The sequence below is a fragment of the Sesamum indicum genome, linkage group LG12 (genome assembly GCF_026168435.1).
Source record: "Sesamum indicum cultivar Baizhima isolate 11 linkage group LG12, ASM2616843v1, whole genome shotgun sequence".
In the NCBI taxonomy this organism is placed as follows: Eukaryota; Viridiplantae; Streptophyta; class Magnoliopsida; order Lamiales; family Pedaliaceae; genus Sesamum; species Sesamum indicum.
This window is the reverse complement of record NC_142668.1, coordinates 15,964,066-15,981,725: the sequence shown is the minus strand read 5'-3', so window position 1 is coordinate 15,981,725 and position 17,660 is coordinate 15,964,066. Positions and strand designations below refer to the sequence as shown.

The 17,660-nt window shown below is 37.6% G+C and overlaps 4 protein-coding genes across 7 annotated transcripts; 1 reads left to right on the top strand and 3 right to left on the bottom strand.

The window, feature by feature from the left end:
- Positions 1 to 193: 193 nt before the first annotated feature.
- On the bottom strand, positions 194 to 2,806 carry LOC105175444 (uncharacterized). The gene is made up of 5 exons (XM_011097880.3): positions 2,300 to 2,806; positions 1,617 to 1,680; positions 1,268 to 1,432; positions 901 to 966; positions 194 to 662 (listed from the first exon to the last, which is right to left on the bottom strand). Exons 1-5 carry the CDS (start codon positions 2,584 to 2,586, stop codon positions 423 to 425), a joined length of 822 nt encoding a protein of 273 aa, XP_011096182.1. The 5' UTR covers positions 2,587 to 2,806; the 3' UTR covers positions 194 to 422.
- Positions 2,807 to 4,331: 1,525 nt separating this feature from the next.
- Positions 4,332 to 6,594, bottom strand: LOC105175443 (E3 ubiquitin-protein ligase CSU1). Its single transcript, XM_011097879.3, has 2 exons — positions 6,103 to 6,594; positions 4,332 to 5,234 (listed from the first exon to the last, which is right to left on the bottom strand). Exons 1-2 carry the CDS (start codon positions 6,339 to 6,341, stop codon positions 4,559 to 4,561), a joined length of 915 nt encoding a protein of 304 aa, XP_011096181.1. The 5' UTR covers positions 6,342 to 6,594; the 3' UTR covers positions 4,332 to 4,558.
- A 1,835-nt stretch (positions 6,595 to 8,429) lies between these two features.
- On the top strand, positions 8,430 to 13,022 carry LOC105175442 (universal stress protein PHOS32-like). 3 transcript variants are annotated; one of them, XM_088876290.1, is made up of 3 exons: positions 8,430 to 9,367; positions 10,703 to 10,764; positions 12,692 to 13,022. In XM_088876290.1, exons 1-2 carry the CDS (start codon positions 8,659 to 8,661, stop codon positions 10,744 to 10,746), a joined length of 753 nt encoding a protein of 250 aa, XP_088732416.1. In that variant the 5' UTR covers positions 8,430 to 8,658; the 3' UTR covers positions 10,747 to 10,764; positions 12,692 to 13,022. The 3 variants fall into 3 exon arrangements, with proteins under 3 accessions (XP_088732416.1, XP_088732417.1, XP_011096180.1); XM_088876291.1 differs by lacking the exons at positions 10,703 to 10,764; positions 12,692 to 13,022 and adding an exon at positions 10,442 to 10,684; XM_011097878.3 differs by lacking the exon at positions 10,703 to 10,764 and having other exon boundaries at positions 8,433 to 9,367.
- A 2,982-nt stretch (positions 13,023 to 16,004) lies between these two features.
- LOC105175441 (uncharacterized) lies at positions 16,005 to 17,190 on the bottom strand. 2 transcript variants are annotated; one of them, XM_011097877.3, is made up of 2 exons: positions 16,431 to 17,190; positions 16,005 to 16,308 (listed from the first exon to the last, which is right to left on the bottom strand). In XM_011097877.3, the coding sequence occupies exons 1-2, from the start codon at positions 16,937 to 16,939 to the stop codon at positions 16,266 to 16,268; spliced, it is 552 nt and encodes a 183-aa protein (XP_011096179.1). In that variant the 5' UTR covers positions 16,940 to 17,190; the 3' UTR covers positions 16,005 to 16,265. The 2 variants fall into 2 exon arrangements, with proteins under 2 accessions (XP_011096179.1, XP_011096178.1); XM_011097876.3 differs by having other exon boundaries at positions 16,418 to 17,185.
- Positions 17,191 to 17,660: the final 470 nt, after the last annotated feature.

Below are 17,660 nucleotides of genomic sequence, written 5' to 3'. Positions count from 1 at the left end.
AAAATGTTAAATTAATTTTAACAAATACTTATTATTTATATATACTTTATCATACATATCGAAGATATAGAATACAACAATATATGGTATATATTCTATTATATAATACTTTAACCATGTAGCAATATTTGGTAAAACGCATATAAAGATGTTAATTTCGAGCATATTTGTGATTAATGCAAGAACCTTAAAATTTCTTCACTTGCAAAATGCCATTGCATCACTTCCTTAACAAATAAATGCATAATGCAAAGTTTTCTTACATTTTCAACACTAGTTTACAACCTACATATGTACATTGGACCTTCTCTAAGCTGCATTGAGCTCGACATGGCTAACAATCTTTTGTGCTCGTGGAATAGCCATTGTGTTACTTGATCTTACTCTTTTTTCAATGGCGTCTAGTATTGAGACATGAAACATCACTTGGGATGGGGGACAAGAGAAGGAGAATGGTCTACCACAGAAGCTGATAAAACAATGCTGTCATTTGAGGTTTTCTGCATGCTAAGGAGTTCTGGAGACTTTGTTGACACAACAAAATGTGGGCTCAACTCCAAGAATGCTTTAGCATCCTCGGAGAAGCTTCCTATGCATATGGTGTCCCCTCTGCCGTGCCAGATCCCATCTTGGACATTGTTCATCTCCAATGTCCTGGACTCCTGCTCCAGTTCACAAAAGTGTTAGATAGAGCATTCTTGATAACAAGACGAAAAGTGATGTTTCATAGTCATGATATCTGAGAAAGCACTTTAACATAGTGTTTCGTTAGTTTTTGGCTTTGGGACACCAGTGATTGCCAGAATTCTATTTCATGGTGGTGGGTTGTGCATTTCTGAAATGCTGCCAAATGTTCCAATCCTGTGAAATGTGGAAATCAACTTCAATATGAAGACAAACCTGAGATAAAGTGCAAAACGGGCAAACAAGATGGTGAACACAGTCATCCACAGAACTTTCTCCACCCTGCATAAGCAAACAAGTCGAATCACCTCTCAGAATTTGAAAACTGAATTTCATTAGGGAATGAAAAATTTATGTTAGAGCATATCGAACATAGATTTTCGAGCTCCAAATATTAATGAAACATGACGTGAAGGGACAGTCAGACATTATGCAGACAACACTGGAAATTGGAAGAGATGTATATTGAACCAGATAGATACAGCATAACTTGTTGTACTCCAGAAGGATGGCCAAACACATCCAAGGAGCTGTTTATGCAGTACTCTAAAACCAAAACAGTTTCCGAAAATGCAATGCTTACTTTTATATTGAACTTCCTCCTAATCTGCATCCGGTGATATCCCAGATACGTTCCAATGAAGACAGTGAAAGCAATAGCCAAATACAGAAAGCACCGCGTTCTGGTGATTATGAATGCTAGCAGATTGGACAGGGCAACAACAGCAAGAATGAAGTGAATGAATCCCTGCAGAATTCACTCATATATTCAGCAACAAAGGAAACTCAGAACTATAGTACTAAGATAAGCATGTAAAGCAATGGTACAGCATCCGCTCCTAGATAGTTTTAATTCCTTAACCAGTTAATACTCAAACTTTGCTCTTCTGGTGAATGCCGATCCAAACTCATATTGTTTGCATGAAATTTACCTGAAGGAAACAAGAACCAAATCCAGCTCGCTTCATATTCTTGCCAAATCTGTAACATGGACAACTGCAGTAAATTGGCAAACTAGTTAGAGACAATCACCAAATTGATTTTGAATGTATAAAAAAAGGATAGAATCCTCCGGCAAACATCAATTCTCACGACTAAAATAATGTCAAAATGATAATTTTAAAGTATAGAAATACATGCTTGGTAGCATATTATGAACCTCAAATTAGTCATAATCAAGAAAAAATGGCAAACCTCGTCCAATTTGAGCAGTTAAAAGCCCTTTTGACTTCCTTAAAAGAATTGTTGGCTACATCAACTTTACTCCATATCAGAAATAAGAGTTAAATTGAAGCTAAAAATAGAAGTCATTTTTTTTCTCCCTTTTTTTATTTTTTCAAGATTAAACATCGCAACATTTACATACAACAATTTATCAAAAAATAGAGGGAAAAAAAATTGGGGGAGGAGGGGGCGGGGGGGGGGGGGGGGGCGCTCAATAACACCAAAAAACAAACACAAAGAAGAATTAAGTTCAACATGCCATCACCCTAAAACAGAGTTACAAATAAAAATCAGAACCCAGAAACCCAAAACAAAAAAGTTTCCATCTTTTTAGTTATTAAGAAACAAGAAGCTCTAATGAGCAAGCAATAATTAATGAGTAATTAGATACCAGGTGGATTGAAGAGCGATCCGCCGATCATCGAAGCAGTCATAAACAAGCTCACCTTCCCACATTCTAAAGACCCCCCCTCCATATTGATGACAATCAGACACAAATTTCTCATCTTCATTATCTCCATTCAACTTTCCCCATCTCCCCTTGTGCGCCTGCATGGCAACAGTTGAACACAGCATATCAAAATCCAAAACCGTCGCATCCTCCATCAACAACCTCTCCTCCTCCTCCCCGGCCGCCGCCGCCTCTGCACCTCCTTTCTTTTCCAGCTGCGCCATCATCCAAAAGGGGTCGCCCTCTCGTTATTCTTGTAACGGCCCCCCTTTTGTCAGATAACGCCTCTCTTGTATATCTTTACGTGTTTTAGCTCAATCCGATGCAGAGATTTTCAGAGACGAGAAGAGGGTATAATAAACTTATGAATTCCAACAATAATCAATAACGACAAGATATTGGTGCGGATCCGGTTGAGGGATAAAAAGGAAAGAAAAAGAATGGTTAGAGCACGGGTTGGCGCCAGTTTAATATATAGGTGGGGCAGCGGATATGTTGGGTGTCATAGCCGCCACGTATTTCGAGGATTTTCTAATTCTCTCTGCTTATCTATTTGTTTGTTGTTACCCAAAACGAGTTAACGGTCAAAAGTAATATGTAAGTGAATTTTAGGTTGGGACAGTTCGAGTTCTTGAAGAAATGTTTGGGTTAGGACAGTTTGATTCTTGAAAGGTTGTGTCATAATCCATACATTTCAAGTAAATTAGGTATGACAGTTCATCAAAGGGTACAGCAGTTGCGCTCTTACAAGACAATTTTGGTGAATTAAGTTTGATATTGATTTTTTAAATTTAGATAAATATTATTCTTGGTAGTTTGTGATTAGCATGGCTGTATTCCCACATTTTAAAATATGCTCGCCTGAGATCGTTCAAATGGAATTTTAGAAGTTTAGAGTTGAAAACTGGGGTTGGTCTCAATTTAATAAAGATCAATTCTTTGCAAAAGGTGTAGTTTAGTAAAATTGATTATGACTAAATTAATATGCGAAATCAATTATTGAATTAGTTTCACATTGAATAGTGCAGAGGAAAAAGAAGGCAACATTTCTGCCGTTGGATGCCAATCAGCCAACCCCACTATGATCTGTAAATGCTCCCACTGGCGTGGCGTATTATTGCGTTATTGCTGTATTCTTGGTGCATTATAATAATAATGATAATAATTGTGGTGAAAGTAGCGTGGGGGCGGGGTGGGGGTGGGGGGTGGTCGAGGGAATAAAGGATGGTGGTTCTTGATGCTTTCGACAGTCAACTATGGACGATTATTACATTATAGTGACAGATTGTTTTGGGATAGGATGAATGTGTATGTGTAACCAATCTTCCTCCTATCTCAATGAGTCAATTCTCGAGAAAACCCACGTGGTAAAAAGCAATCGGAGGCTGTTCTGTTCTGACCTTGCCCAACCCCCGTGTCTATCTACTATAATAAAATCTTCCCCTGCTTATATCGTGCTTCATTATAATGGTAAAAGTCGGGGTCTTTGTCCACCAAAAACGGTTCAACTATACATTCATAGAGCAAATGGTACATTTACATGGAGGTTATCTGTCGAGGAACTGAACGAGGCCAGCATGCCGCGGATTTCACCACCATTAGGGAGACCCTTTCTGGATCTGAGGCGACCACAGAACACACTGTTGAGCCATGTAACTTCTATTTCAAATGTCGGGGTTACATGAATTCTGAAAAATCTGTAGCTGATGTTCACCTGAACTGAACATCTGTGTTGGATAAGAGGATTAACATGATTTTCACAGCTAAGAACACCAAGTATGCATACAGACATATGCACACTGGTGACTCCCCTTAAGGGAAGTAATCAGCACCGTGTGCAATTCTGCATAATGAATGTCACAAGGGTGGTCCATGCGTCCACAGAAGATAGTTAAACGTGCCACTCATGTACTGACGTAGATATATTGAACACAACAGTGATCTTAGACATAAATTACAAAACAGAGACAGGTAATGAACTGGGGAATTCCCAGAGTCATAAATCGATACTGTCAATGGCCACGCATTTTGGCTGGATTACAAAACAACTCAGAGGAGTGATTGCTTTCACCGCACTTATATTACAATGAAGATGATTTAAACAAGAAGTGAGCATGTATTGCAGATAAGATGTATCAACAGTAACCAGCCAAAGGATGATATAATAACAGCTCCAATGGAACCTATTACATCTCCAGTTCAAGTCTTCGTGGCAGGTCTTACAAGCCCAAGCCCAGAACCACTTCCTAAATGCTTGAAATCTGTTGCTTCAAGATGATCACCATGTCCTGCAAAACCAGTTCCTCCCTTTGCCAAATTGACAAGATTCCTGTCTTTGCATGGCCTGTCACAGACTAGACACACCTTGTCGACTGCCATGAATTTATCCGCGCACTTCTTGCAGAAGACATGTCCACAAGAACTCAAGGCTACAAGGGCCAGTGTATTAGTTAGTGTCACCTTGCAGCTAGGACAGATATACGTCTTATCAAGAGAACTTGAGCGCTTCTGCTCACTTGTATCTTCTGTGAAATGAATAGCAAAGAGTGTCTTTAGCCTAAGTTTTTCCTTCCCTTCAGGGCAAACAGTGTCTGTGGATGGGGCTTCCACCTTTTTAGGAGCCTCCGGCGTCGCAGAAGGCAGCCAAAATGCCTTCATAGTACGCAAAGCCTCCTCCTCATACGAGGTGGCTTTGACACTGTTAGCCCCATGGAAACCATTCTTGTCCCTGTTGTAGTTCTTATCGTTGTACTGAGGTACTGCCCCATGGTTCTGTTGATCAAATGCATCAAGCTCTCTAGCTTTTTGCAACATTAGTCTCTCGTCTTCTTCTTCTTTTTCTTGCTTCTGTTGAGCAGCATGGGCGGATAGCTTTCTGCAAGTAAATACAGTCTCTTTTAGTAGAACACCAAAAGATACTCCAGTACCAAAAACGAGTTGATCGGCTTCAATGTGGTTGTATTTAGAAAGAAAGCTAAAAAAATTTTGGGTGTCAAGATGCAGCTTTTCATTGAAAAATTAAAAAGAATTGCAATATAACTCTCCTAGCCTATTATGATAGGCTGCCCGCACGAAACAAACAGATAAATGTAATCAGAACCAGTGCATGGTTAGTCTCCATATACACATGAGACCAACTGTAGACAGGACAGAAAAGTGCCTTAAGTTGGTTTGGTGTACATCTAAATAGTTGCAATGTCTTTTGTTTCTTTAAACAATCAAATACTGACTCTCTGATCCAGCTAATACATTGTAATCCTCACAAGGGCAAACTTCATGCAGAATTAAGTCCTTCAAGGCCATCCAATGCCCATTATGTTTACTACCTAAAACTTCCAAAAATGCATACCATGTGAGGATCAACTTCTGTTTGCTAACAGGGGGGGTAAAAAACACATAAAATGTGATATGCAATATTCACCAACAAAAGGCTTCTCGAAGAGTAAAATCTTGGGCAAGGTTTCTCCAAACTCAGATCGCCAATTGCGCACCATCTCTCACATACTTAGGACAGTCTCCCAGAAAACTATACAGTACACTTCAATCACTGCTTGATTCAGCTTGTTGTATTTAATGTAGTAACTAACTTGCATCAATCGCAACTGAATCCACACATAGTCCACTCACATACTTGAATAGCAACAATTCAACATAAAGCAAAAATAGACTATGGATCAAAACACCTCAAAAATAAAATACAACCAGAAAAACCGATAAATAGGTAACTAAATGAAGGGAGGAACCTTTGAATATCTTTTTTCTGGGCCAAGAGGCATTCGAGAATGCACTCTTTACAGAAAACATGGCCCTTGGAGCAGGACATGGGCTCTATTAAAGGCTTCAAGCAGAGACAACATGCATCGAATGGTTTGATCGAATCTTTGCCCAATCTCTCCTTCTGCGTGCCGTACCCTAGCTTCCGCTTCTCATCATAGGTGAAGAATGCTAAATCGTTATTGTTCTTCGAATGTCTCTGAGGCATTTTTCTTCTGTTATATTGCTATTGGAAAGAAACCCCTAATTTGAGAAACTAATTTTGAATTGAGGGATTTGGGGAAGAGATATGAAACCCTAGATCCAATTGCTCCGGATACTTTATGGATTTGGGTTAGTGGGTCTACCAAAAAGCACATGAGGCAGGGTATGGGCGAGTTCTCTCCCTCCTCTTGTCCCTTTCCCGTTGTTGAGTGGGAGAGGGGAATGATAACGTAACAGGCGGTGAAGTAATTTTGGTGGAATATCCCTCCACGTAACGGATAGGCTTTGAGTGTCCCAATGTCAGAGGTGGCAAAACTAAAACATAATTCCGCCGCGGTCGTTTGGTGAGGGAATTTTCTAGTGCTACGCGCGGAGGGCATCAAAATGTCAAAACTGTCCTTGCTACCGACGCAGTCCCAACTACGCCAGGGTTTTGATTTGTATGTTTTTACTTGGAAACTCCACCCATAAAAACTCATTGCACTAATTTCATAAAAATAACAACCAAATTTTGCATCCATTTTTCATTCAATAAAATTAAAATTTACGTTCGATTAATATTTCATTTAATTAAAAATTATTCGAATTCAACTCATCTATTAATTAAATAATATTTACGTACTTTTAAATTCAAGTAAAAGAATTGAAACAGAATCCGTACTTTTTTACTACATTTCACACTCCTACACCAACTTCAAATATCAACATTATTAAATTATTTCTAACAAAAGAACAATTATTAAAGTGTTTTAAGATCTAAAAAGAAATAGTTGGCTACTCCCATCCCATCATTATTGCAGCGGACAAAAATAACATATTAAAATAATGGAACTAATTTTTAAATTAAATAAAACTATCAAATTATTAGAAGTTTGCTATCCCAATATTTTACCTACCCTTCATTCAATAATTTCAATTATTCTATAAGTATTGAATTTTCACGCCTTGTCATTATTCAAGATCATAATTTATGCTTATATATATATATAAATAAAAGTATTTTTCACTTACAAACGATGATTTATTAAATCACTTTAGTAATTTTTTATTGTGTCAGTAATACTTTTTAGTTGATTTTTCTATTTCTTCTTCTTTCTTTCTTTTTTTGTTTTTGAAATGTGTATCTTAATTTATTTATATTATTATTCTTCATAATATATTTTAAAATATAAAAAAATAATATTTATATATGTATGTTGAGATGACGTGTCATGATTATATATAGTATTTGATTTGAGAAAAAAGGGATAACAATGAAAGGTGATTCAAGCCAAAAGAGAAATATTTGTAAATATTTTGTATTTCATATATAATTTATCACGTGAATATATATCAATTTCTACCGAAAATAATGAATGATAAATTAAATAATTAATTTATTTCGATCAAATTAAATTATAACAAGAGATGAATTATGATGTGTGATACATAACAAACTCGTGATATGCAATTTGTGGTTAATGTCACCTAATCATTACCAACCATGTCTAATCAATTGTATATGTGTCTTTTACTAAAGTTGTGTGTTATCTAATTGAAATAATGTGTTTATTATGATAAAAATAATATATATATATATATATATAATTTTTTTCTTTGGTGAAATGATATGTACATTTGAATGGAAAGTCACAACCTTTAATGAATATATTTGTCGATTGGATATGTCCATTTGATGTATTTTCAATTTTTACAAATAGGTTCCTATTCACTTCATTTTATAATATTTTTGAGCAATAAGAGCATTTTGCAACTTTAGTATTAGTATTGCGAGTTCCAAATATTTGTTGGCTTCTTGATTTGAAGTATTGTTATTTTGAGATAATAAGTCGTTGTATTTTGAACAATAAATTATTATACTGTTAGCGTTAGAAATGAATAAAATAATTTTAAATATAAAGAGTCTTAACTCTAATATTAATTTCTTAATACACAATTATCGTATATCCTTTAATTTTTACAACAATTTGATTAATGATTTTTTGATTTTCCAACAAAAAGAATATTCTTTTAAAGGAACAAAAGGAGAAAAAAAAAAAAGTAAAAAGAAAGGCTGAAGGCATGACCCTTTAGAAAGAGTCAACTACGTGTTGGGGTGGGTACACCGAAAACACCCGATCCTATCCATACCTTTCTTGTTCGGGAGCGCGTTCATACTGTAGCCCTTACTCCTGCAAACACAGGAAAACAAGAAACCAAACCAAAGCAATCGAATCACAAAACCCTCAAATTCACTTGCTAATCACACTACTCACCATAAACTTCAAACCCTAATCCGTATCCATTCCGATTATACACCACAATCGGTACAGTTTCACTGCATGGCATCACCAAAGAAACCTCTGCCGGACGAACGCCCACCGGCCGCGATTCTCCATCAGCCCGCCTCCCCTCGCTTCCCTTGCGGAACCCCCACCTCCGGTGCCCAACGCAAGATCGCCATCGCTGTCGATCTCAGCGACGAGAGCGCCTTCGCTGTTAAATGGGCTGTCCAGAACTATCTCCGCCCCGGCGACGCCGTTATCCTCCTACACGTACGCCCAACCTCCGTCCTATATGGTGCCGATTGGGGCGCTATCGACCTCTCCGTCGACACACCGGACGAGAAATCGCAACAAAAACTCGAGGATGATTTCGACAATTTCACCAGCAGTAAAGCAAACGACTTGGCGCAGCCTTTAGTGGAAGCTAATATTCCTTTCAAGATTCATATTGTGAAGGATCATGACATGAAGGAGAGGCTGTGCTTGGAGGTGGAGAGGCTAGGCTTGAGTGCGGTGATAATGGGGAGTAGAGGATTCGGTGCGTCCAGGAGGAGTAGTAAAGGGAGGCTGGGCAGTGTGAGCGATTATTGTGTGCATCACTGCGTTTGTCCTGTGGTCGTAGTGAGGTTTCCTGATGAGAAAGATGGGGCCGTTGCTAATGTCATCCGGGGTTCAGCAAAGGCGGTTGATAAGGATGTCTCAGGGCTGCATACAGTTCCTGAGGAGGAAGAGCCGGTCTTTCTTGATGCTTCTGATAAGAATGCAGGTATAATATAATCGTGTATGTCTGAGTTGCTTTGAGTTTCTAATTATTGTTACTTGTAGTGAAAGTTCGTGAAATGGATATGAAGAGATATTGCTTGTTTTTCTCGGGTTTAGGATGACATCAAACTTTGGAACTTTGTTTTGATATACTGTGCAGAGGAGGAAATAGGGTAATAACGGGAAAGGTAAGTTGGAAAATATAATTCATTTCACTTTGTTATGCGGCTATAAGTGATATTTGGCTCAAGGGAAGTGGCAACGGTTACTAAAATGTGTGCTGGTAGATTTTACGGAAGATGGGTAAGTTGTGATTTGCAGTTTGGGGTTAAGGTTGGTGATAGAACACATAGTTTCCATAAGTTAATAGCGCCAGAGAGTCCAAGTAAAACTAATTGCAAGTTCCGTCTTAGTGATAATTAAAATAATTGGTATAAACATAATTCACAAGCTTGTAGGCTCTGAGGTAGCCCCACCAAAACAGGATGTGTTTATCACAATGCTGCTGGAGGTTATTCATTCTTTCCTCCTGAATGTTGTGTCTGAGCTTGTAAGCTACCCTCTAACAGCACACAGAAAAACCTTGATGTTTCACTAATGTCTTTTTGCAATATTTTAGTTGATTTCTTACTATTAACAAGACTCTATCGTGCACGTGTCAGCTTACCATCACACATACATGAAGTGCACGTGTCAGCTTACCATCACACATACATGAAGCACGTTTATGCACAGAAGCTGGATTTGAAAGCTGATTGCTACCAATAGCCTGATAAGAACTTCTCCTGATTGGTTTAGTTAATCACATCCCTCTATGACCAACCTTTTCTGCGTAACTTGGTGGCTTTCTGGTCCAGTATCTATTGTGAAGAAAGTCCTATCATCTCATTGGATAAACAGTGGATATTTTAATCTTTTGTTGTGTATATGTTGGGTTTCAGGTTTGTTAGTAGTCTGCCCTCTTAGATTAGAAATTGGCTACCAATTTTTTGTGAGCCCTCTTGGTCAGGTGAAACTTGCTCAGGATCTCCACATTTTAAAATATTCTCTAAGTGCTGGGTATTTTTTAATCTTGCAGAAATTCTAATTGCCTAGAGAAAGATTGGTATTTACTTATTAACCACATAAAGAGGAAGAAGATCAGAGGTACACAAACTGGGTTGTGGAAACAAATATGATCATCTCCTGGTTAACATGGGAAATGATTTGACTCTGCACATTGGCAGAAGATACATATGCCTGGAACCCAGCCCAGATTATAAAGGGTTCGTGAACTATGTTGAGTTGAAAAATCGTAAATACATCTCTCTTTTATTGGAGCTATGTACTTTGCTTGTAGGTGGGACTTATATGAAATCAGTTCCGAACCTGAGACAAAGGTGATGATGATTGAATAATAAGGTAGCTCTGCTTCTATAAATTGCACACAGTAATAAAAATTATGTGGAAACCGCTGTGTTTTGTCAAAATTGTTAGAGTACGACCGCATCTTGTTAGACATGTTCAAAATCATTACACAACATTAAAGCATGACTTGCTACTTAGTTGGAAAATCATAATGTTACTACACTTTATGACCTCTGGTCTTACCATATTCACTAAAAGCACAAAGGTAAGAGATAGCTAATGCAAACAGCTTTTGAGAAGTTAATTGCAGCGAAAGAATGTCTTTTATACCCTATTCAGGTGCAAGGAAGCTGTACCATTTATTAGCGGTAACTGATGTGCATGCTTAGTGTATTGTGGAAGTTGTGGGAAATGCATGGATATAAAAAAGCAATTCAATATAGTATGGATATCTCCAGGATCCTGACAGTTTCTCTAAATTTATTTTTTGATTCATGTATACAACCTGAAACCAAAACAAGAAAAGATATAAATGTATCCTAATGTATTTGGGTTTGAGGGACATCAGTAAATTGGCTCAAGCGTAGAGGCATACAACTTGAAGATTCAAGAAAGGGGTAAAACTAGTAGGCTTGATTAATATGCTTGTAAAATCATTTTGATAGTTGTCCAAACAGAGAGCTTTTATGCCACTCAGCAGTAGCCTGGAGGTGAAGTCAGCTTCTCTGCCGACTTGTTGTCTTTAAGGATATAATCCTCACTCTTGATATATATAGAATGACCTTTGCGTTTGACTGCTACTTTTGTCAACATGTATACTCAAATATAATTCTACTGCTACTATTCACTGCAGACAGTTTGATGTCTCATGTCTGTACATGTTCCATAGTATGCTTCAAATTGAACATAGAAGCTGTAACCAAGAGGTCATCAACTAAAAGATTCTCTTGAAAATTATTCTGGACTGGTTCCCATCCAAATAGGTGTTTTCTTATTGAAATGCTATTGAGAAACTGCTATACAATAGGGTTTTGTCATTTTGTAGATGTCTTAGTGAACCAGCTTTTCTGTTTAGAACCTGAGCATTTGTTAGCCCATCTTGTTTAATAAGAAAACAGCTTATGCTTGTTGATATGCTGCTGATATGTCGGATTATATTCTGCTCACATGTAGGGTTTCCTTTGTAAGATTGATGAATGTCGAGGTCCTTGTTTTTACTTGATTAAGCTTTCATATACCCGTCTATAGGTCTGATAGTTTCCTAGTTTTGAATCTATGTTTTGTTATAAAAATGTTTGTGTGGGTATACAAAAAGCATTGTGTTTTTTATAAGCGGCAATCTTGTATACTCCTCAATTGCGTAAATGTTTCGTTAGTTCTCATATGGTTACAAATGTCTTCGCCTAGATAATTGAAACTGCTTTATATGTTCTGTAGCATGTCAACTCTGTCTGTCAAATATCTATACCTTATTATTAATTGAGAGCACCACTTTTGGTGTGTTACTTTTTATTGGTCTGCTAATTTATATTTTTAACATTTTATTTATTTATTTATTAACTTGCCACCCTCTAATTCTTCTACACCCCAAACCACTGTTCTAAACCCCCCAGATTGCCCACTCCTTTCAACTTCCACTAACTTTAACTTCTTATGACTTTTGTTTTTGTTTGATATTTTTATTTTCTTCAATTAAAATATATTTAAAATATGAATTGTTTTTTAAAAAAATTATTTAATTATGCACACTCAATTGAGTGTGCCAACACACACTACTGACAAATAAATTTTCTGAAGCTCATTCAGTTGAAGAGGTTTATACTCTTGTGAACAAGGCATGACTGTAGCTCTTCCCTGGGCTGTTGGCGTGCATTCATATGTTTATCTAATTTTTACTATGGATATCATGATATCTTCTCAGCCTTTTTGTCATGCATAATTTGGTTTAAGAACTGATTTATTAAGTTCACATACAATGCAGACATGGAGAAGACTTCTTGAGCAACTATTGGAGGGGGTGGGTTTTCCAGAGACTGTGAAATGATCATCGCGGAAATGTTGTTTGTGCCATGTGAAAGATTGTGTGCTTGTGTCGAGGTCTCTCTTTCTGTTTATGCTTTGGCAGCTGTATTTTCACCCTGTGAAGTTTGAATGTTCATCTTTGTTGATGAGTTTCTTTCTTTTATTTTAGATCCCGAATACATCACACTGCTTTCAATGTGCTGTAAGTTATCTTTCAAAGTGTGATGCAGACACTCGAAGTTTTATTGCATCTGATGGAGATTATATTTAAGCTGGCTCGCATTTCTCTACTTCTATTTCCCTCCTCCTGTCACCTGCATATAATCTCATTCTGGTTAATATAATTTTTTCTCATTTTATTCTATTTATTGCACTTATGCTGTCGGATAGCATAAACAATTAGGTTGACCTTGGCTATTCATGATGTGTACGTTTTGAACGGACTAGTTTTCAATAGGGTCAGTCCATCCAAGTCCATTGAACTTTATAGTTTCATGGTCGATAGTGGACTAGAAATCGGTTTTTAGAAGTGACCAGTCGACATTCACGAAGGAAAAGTAAAATTCTAATCCTTCCCAACGATTTTTGGAATTGAACCATACTTGGTCCTAATTGGAAAGATAGAACTTGCACAACAAAAGATTAGCCTTGCGCGTAACACATGCGACAGACCAACCACATAGATTAATTGAGGCAACAGAAGATATTCGCGACTCATGTATGATTGACAAGATGTCTGCTCTGTCCTTGCCCCATCTGCAACTGCGGTTGGCGGCTCCATGCAAAGGTTACTTTTAAACCGTAACATGGAAAGGAAGTTTGATTTTCTCAGTGCATCAAAGTCTTTACTACTCATGATATTGAAGTCTAATGTGTGCGGTTTATATTTCCTTCAGCATAAGTGGGAGAGAATCCAAGCCTTCGGTAGAAATGTAGTGGGTTAGAGAATCTGTCTGCTAACCAGTTTAGTTTCAAGAAAGGGAAACAAAAAAGGCACAGATGCTTATCAGAATAAAGACGTAGTAGATGCTACATCAACAGCCATATAAACCTGAAAATCGTGTCAACATTTAGTCAATAACAAAGAAGGAATGAGAACCAAGAAACGTAAAATATCAAAGGCCGTGGTCTGAGTGTCAGGGTGACTAGTGCGCTAGAATTAGGTTGAAGAAAAGAAGTTGGAAACAAGAATCTGGCCCCAGCCCCCAACCCCCAGCCCGGCTAAATATTACTGAAAAGAAAACAAATCAGACGATCACTAGGGAATATAATCATTTATATTTTTCAGTGGGTTCGTACCATTTCAGGCGCCTTTATACTTTAGGTGTTGATATAATGATGTCTTGGTTAATTTTTCATGTTACACTTGCTACTTTATGGTTAAGCTCACTATAGTGGTAAGATATTTCTGTAGTGTATTTGTCGAAAGATTCTTGTGGGAAAAGATTATAGGTCCTAAAATAAGAACTTAGGAGTTCGGACATAGTTTTGTAAACAATTCCTTCTTATTTTGTGTTATTTTTCAAACTTGTTTAGTTTCAGAAAATAAAAGGTAGATGAAGGAAAGTAGTGAGAATCTCATACATGAAGCAAGATGTGATGTGGGAACTTGAATTAGTTCTTACACGATATTATTGCTTCCACAAAGGACGGCAGCGGCAGTTGCTAAATTGCTAACATCGAAAAGATGGAGAGAAGCAGAATGCAAAGACAAATTTGAAAATGCATCACAACCATTAGCAACACAAAAATCCATGTCCCCTCCCCCTCCCCTCAATGTTTGGTCCACCACAGTTTGCTTGAACCAAATCTATTGCTTTCTTGATTCTCTTTTTTCTCTAGGGGCACACAGTTATGGGCATCATTAATTATTGGATTCACTCCTCATTATATCATTGTTATGTGAAATTATGCTGATAAAGTTCAAACAACTTGTTAATTCTATAATCTTAATTGTGCTTATTTTGTGGATTGGTCTTATGTTAGGCACGTGGTCGTGTCGGGCCATAGGCATTCTTTTTTCGTTCTCAATAAGATCAATAAGCCTCCACCCCTGGATGAGTCCCCACCTGCTGGAAAAGAAGGTTTTACTGCAACCTAATTTATATAGTTCAATAATCCCAACAATTCAGACCTCAACAAAAGACACCAGCTTTCTTACTATCTCTTGTAACATGAGGCCTTAACATCTGAATGCTACTTGTTTAAAGCATGTGATCCAGATATGTTTAGACTAATCTTTATATTATCTCTCTCTCTGACAAGCTTCAAGTTGCTTAGATTCTACAGCAAAGAAATAAAAGGATGTGCACATCTTGTGATACATGTTTCTTGGAAGATTTAAACCGCGAACTGAGTTCTCATTAAGTTACTAAGTTATCGAGTTAAGCATATATGGGAAGGGGTTGAGTACCTGCAGACAATAGTACAAAGAGCAACGGACAGATGTAGGATGAAAAATCCAGTTTCAAGACTTTGTTGTCCAAATTTGAAATAAGCAGGTCCAGGTTCATGCACAGTTCTAACCCGAATGGGCATGACATGTTTGATGTTGAATTCTAAGCATGCAATTAATGAAACGACCTTCCCAAAGTTTTTGCCGTCCACATCTTTCTGAATGCTACACTGTCCTACTACTTTATCATAATATTAACATTTTATGAACACATGTGAAGTTTTTCTTAAAGAAAAAACCTGGACAGGATATATTGTTTGGTGATGTTTTTGGCGTGCGGTCTGATTCTTTTGGTCAACATGTGAGGATGGAATTTGGACTTGTGTGAAATCCCAATACAGATTCTTGTATGGTTCGTCGCTATCAGCTTGTTAAAGAAATGAAGGTCAGGAACAATGATAGTCACAAACGAGACCAGGAAAGATCTTATGTTCTAGCTATACTTTGCCCTTCACCTTATGAGAACATGAAAATGCACAGTAAAAATATGAACCATAAATATCGTACGAAAATTTAGAAAATTGTGAATTAATTCGAATTTGTTTTTGTGAAGTGTGAGGAAGTTCCCATCAAATATTTTCCGAGTTTTGATTTTGCATGTTAGAAAATTTTCCAGTCACAAGTACTTTATTCCTACTTCCATGTACATGAATATCAGCAAATATAATATCTTAACAGTTTATGGCCACTGTCTATACAGACCACTTACATAAGTCAACACCTCATCTAATCTTGTGGGACAACTGAGCAACAATATCAGTTACCCATTTGATTATGAGGACAAAATCAGAGCTCTATTGAAATTGGTAGGTGCCCATTGTCTTAACTCAGTTCTTTGGTAAAGCTTATTGACAAACAGTGTAAGAAAAGTTTACAGTGGTGGGATTGTTAAGCCATTGACTGGAATTTGAACATGAACATGAACATGATACATTAACATGGAACTAATGGAAGTACAAACTGGTGGCTGTATTAATTATTAGAAGTCAAGAAGATGTAGTTTATGACATGATCAGCCCACCAGCCATTCAAGCTGTTCTTCTTTCTTCCACTTTTCACTATCGCCACGTCCATGATCTCATCTTCTGAGTACCATTCCTCTGTGCTGGCCTTTCCACGTCCTGAGCAATGGAGGGAATGAGAAATTAATAGGCCAACTCTAAATCTTGGTAACTGGAAAAGGAACGCAAAAAGAATAGTGGAAGGGAGGAAAGAGAATGGAGGGCATACATTAAGAGCAAACCTTCCACTTTGAACTGTTGTTGAGATATTGGAAAAGCCGAAACTTGAGCTGGAAAAACCATCTCTTCTGCCAGAAGACTCTTCACTGCCTGAAGAACTTGAAGCTGAAGATGGAGGCAGGGACAACGGCACAACTTGATTTTCACTATCATCATCATCTTCATGAACACAATCACCATTTTCCTCCTCCTCATCATCATGTTGGTCCTCACCATCTTCATCATCATCATCATCTTCTGTATTCCCACTTCCGGAACCACGATCTCCATCCATTCCACGGTCGCTTCTATTAACACAAGCATCACAGACAGAAACCGTCGGCCCAAGCTTTGGACCGGAGCCCGTCCAGGGGGTGGGAGACTGGCAGGCATGGCAAAGAAGCGTTCTCGTGTGTTTAGCCACAAGAAAATTAGCGGTGTGAACCCTGGAATCACAATCCCAGCACAAACTAGCTCGATCGGAATCACAATACATCCTTGCTACTTTCTTGCATAGCTCACATTTCTTCATCTTTTCTTCCTGATCCGCAAAAAACTTTTCGCACCTGATACCTTGCGAAATAAATAATGGGTTTCTCCGAAGAGATGGAATACTATGTTTCAGTACTGTTGGGGGGTGCGGTTTTATATTAGTACAGTGGTTCCCTGGTATTCCTGCTGAAACAGGGAAATGAATTAAAAAACAGGGGAGAGTGGAACTGAAACACAGGGGAAAGGAGTGCAAGTTGCAAATTGCTGGGGCAGTGTTTATTTAGTCTTGTTATAGCAAGTAGAGCTGAAAATGCGAGTCCCCCCACTTTGTTCCTATGGTACTAATTGGGCTAATGGTTTTTTTTTTTTTTTTTGTCTTTTTCCGTTATTTATTTATTTTTTTTGAAATTTTGTTTCATCAAAGATATGCTGCCTGCCTGATCTATTAATGAAATCGTGTAAGTTGTTGAGTTCATCTCATAATTAATACTTGAGTAGTAAGATTTGCATAGTTTGTAATAGATGTGAACAACGTTTTTCACAAGATTCCTCCTCAAGTCAATGAAGTCGTCTATTTCCCTCTAAATTGTGGGAATGAATGTTTCATGAGTTTTTATGAATCTTTGTTAAACGTATCTTTGTGTAGCGATTGCACAACATAATCACTATTACCAAACAGGACTTGATACCACTATTTCGGGTTAGAATAATGCTCAGAAATATAATCACCAGAAAAAAGAAAAACTTGGTTATAGTAACAA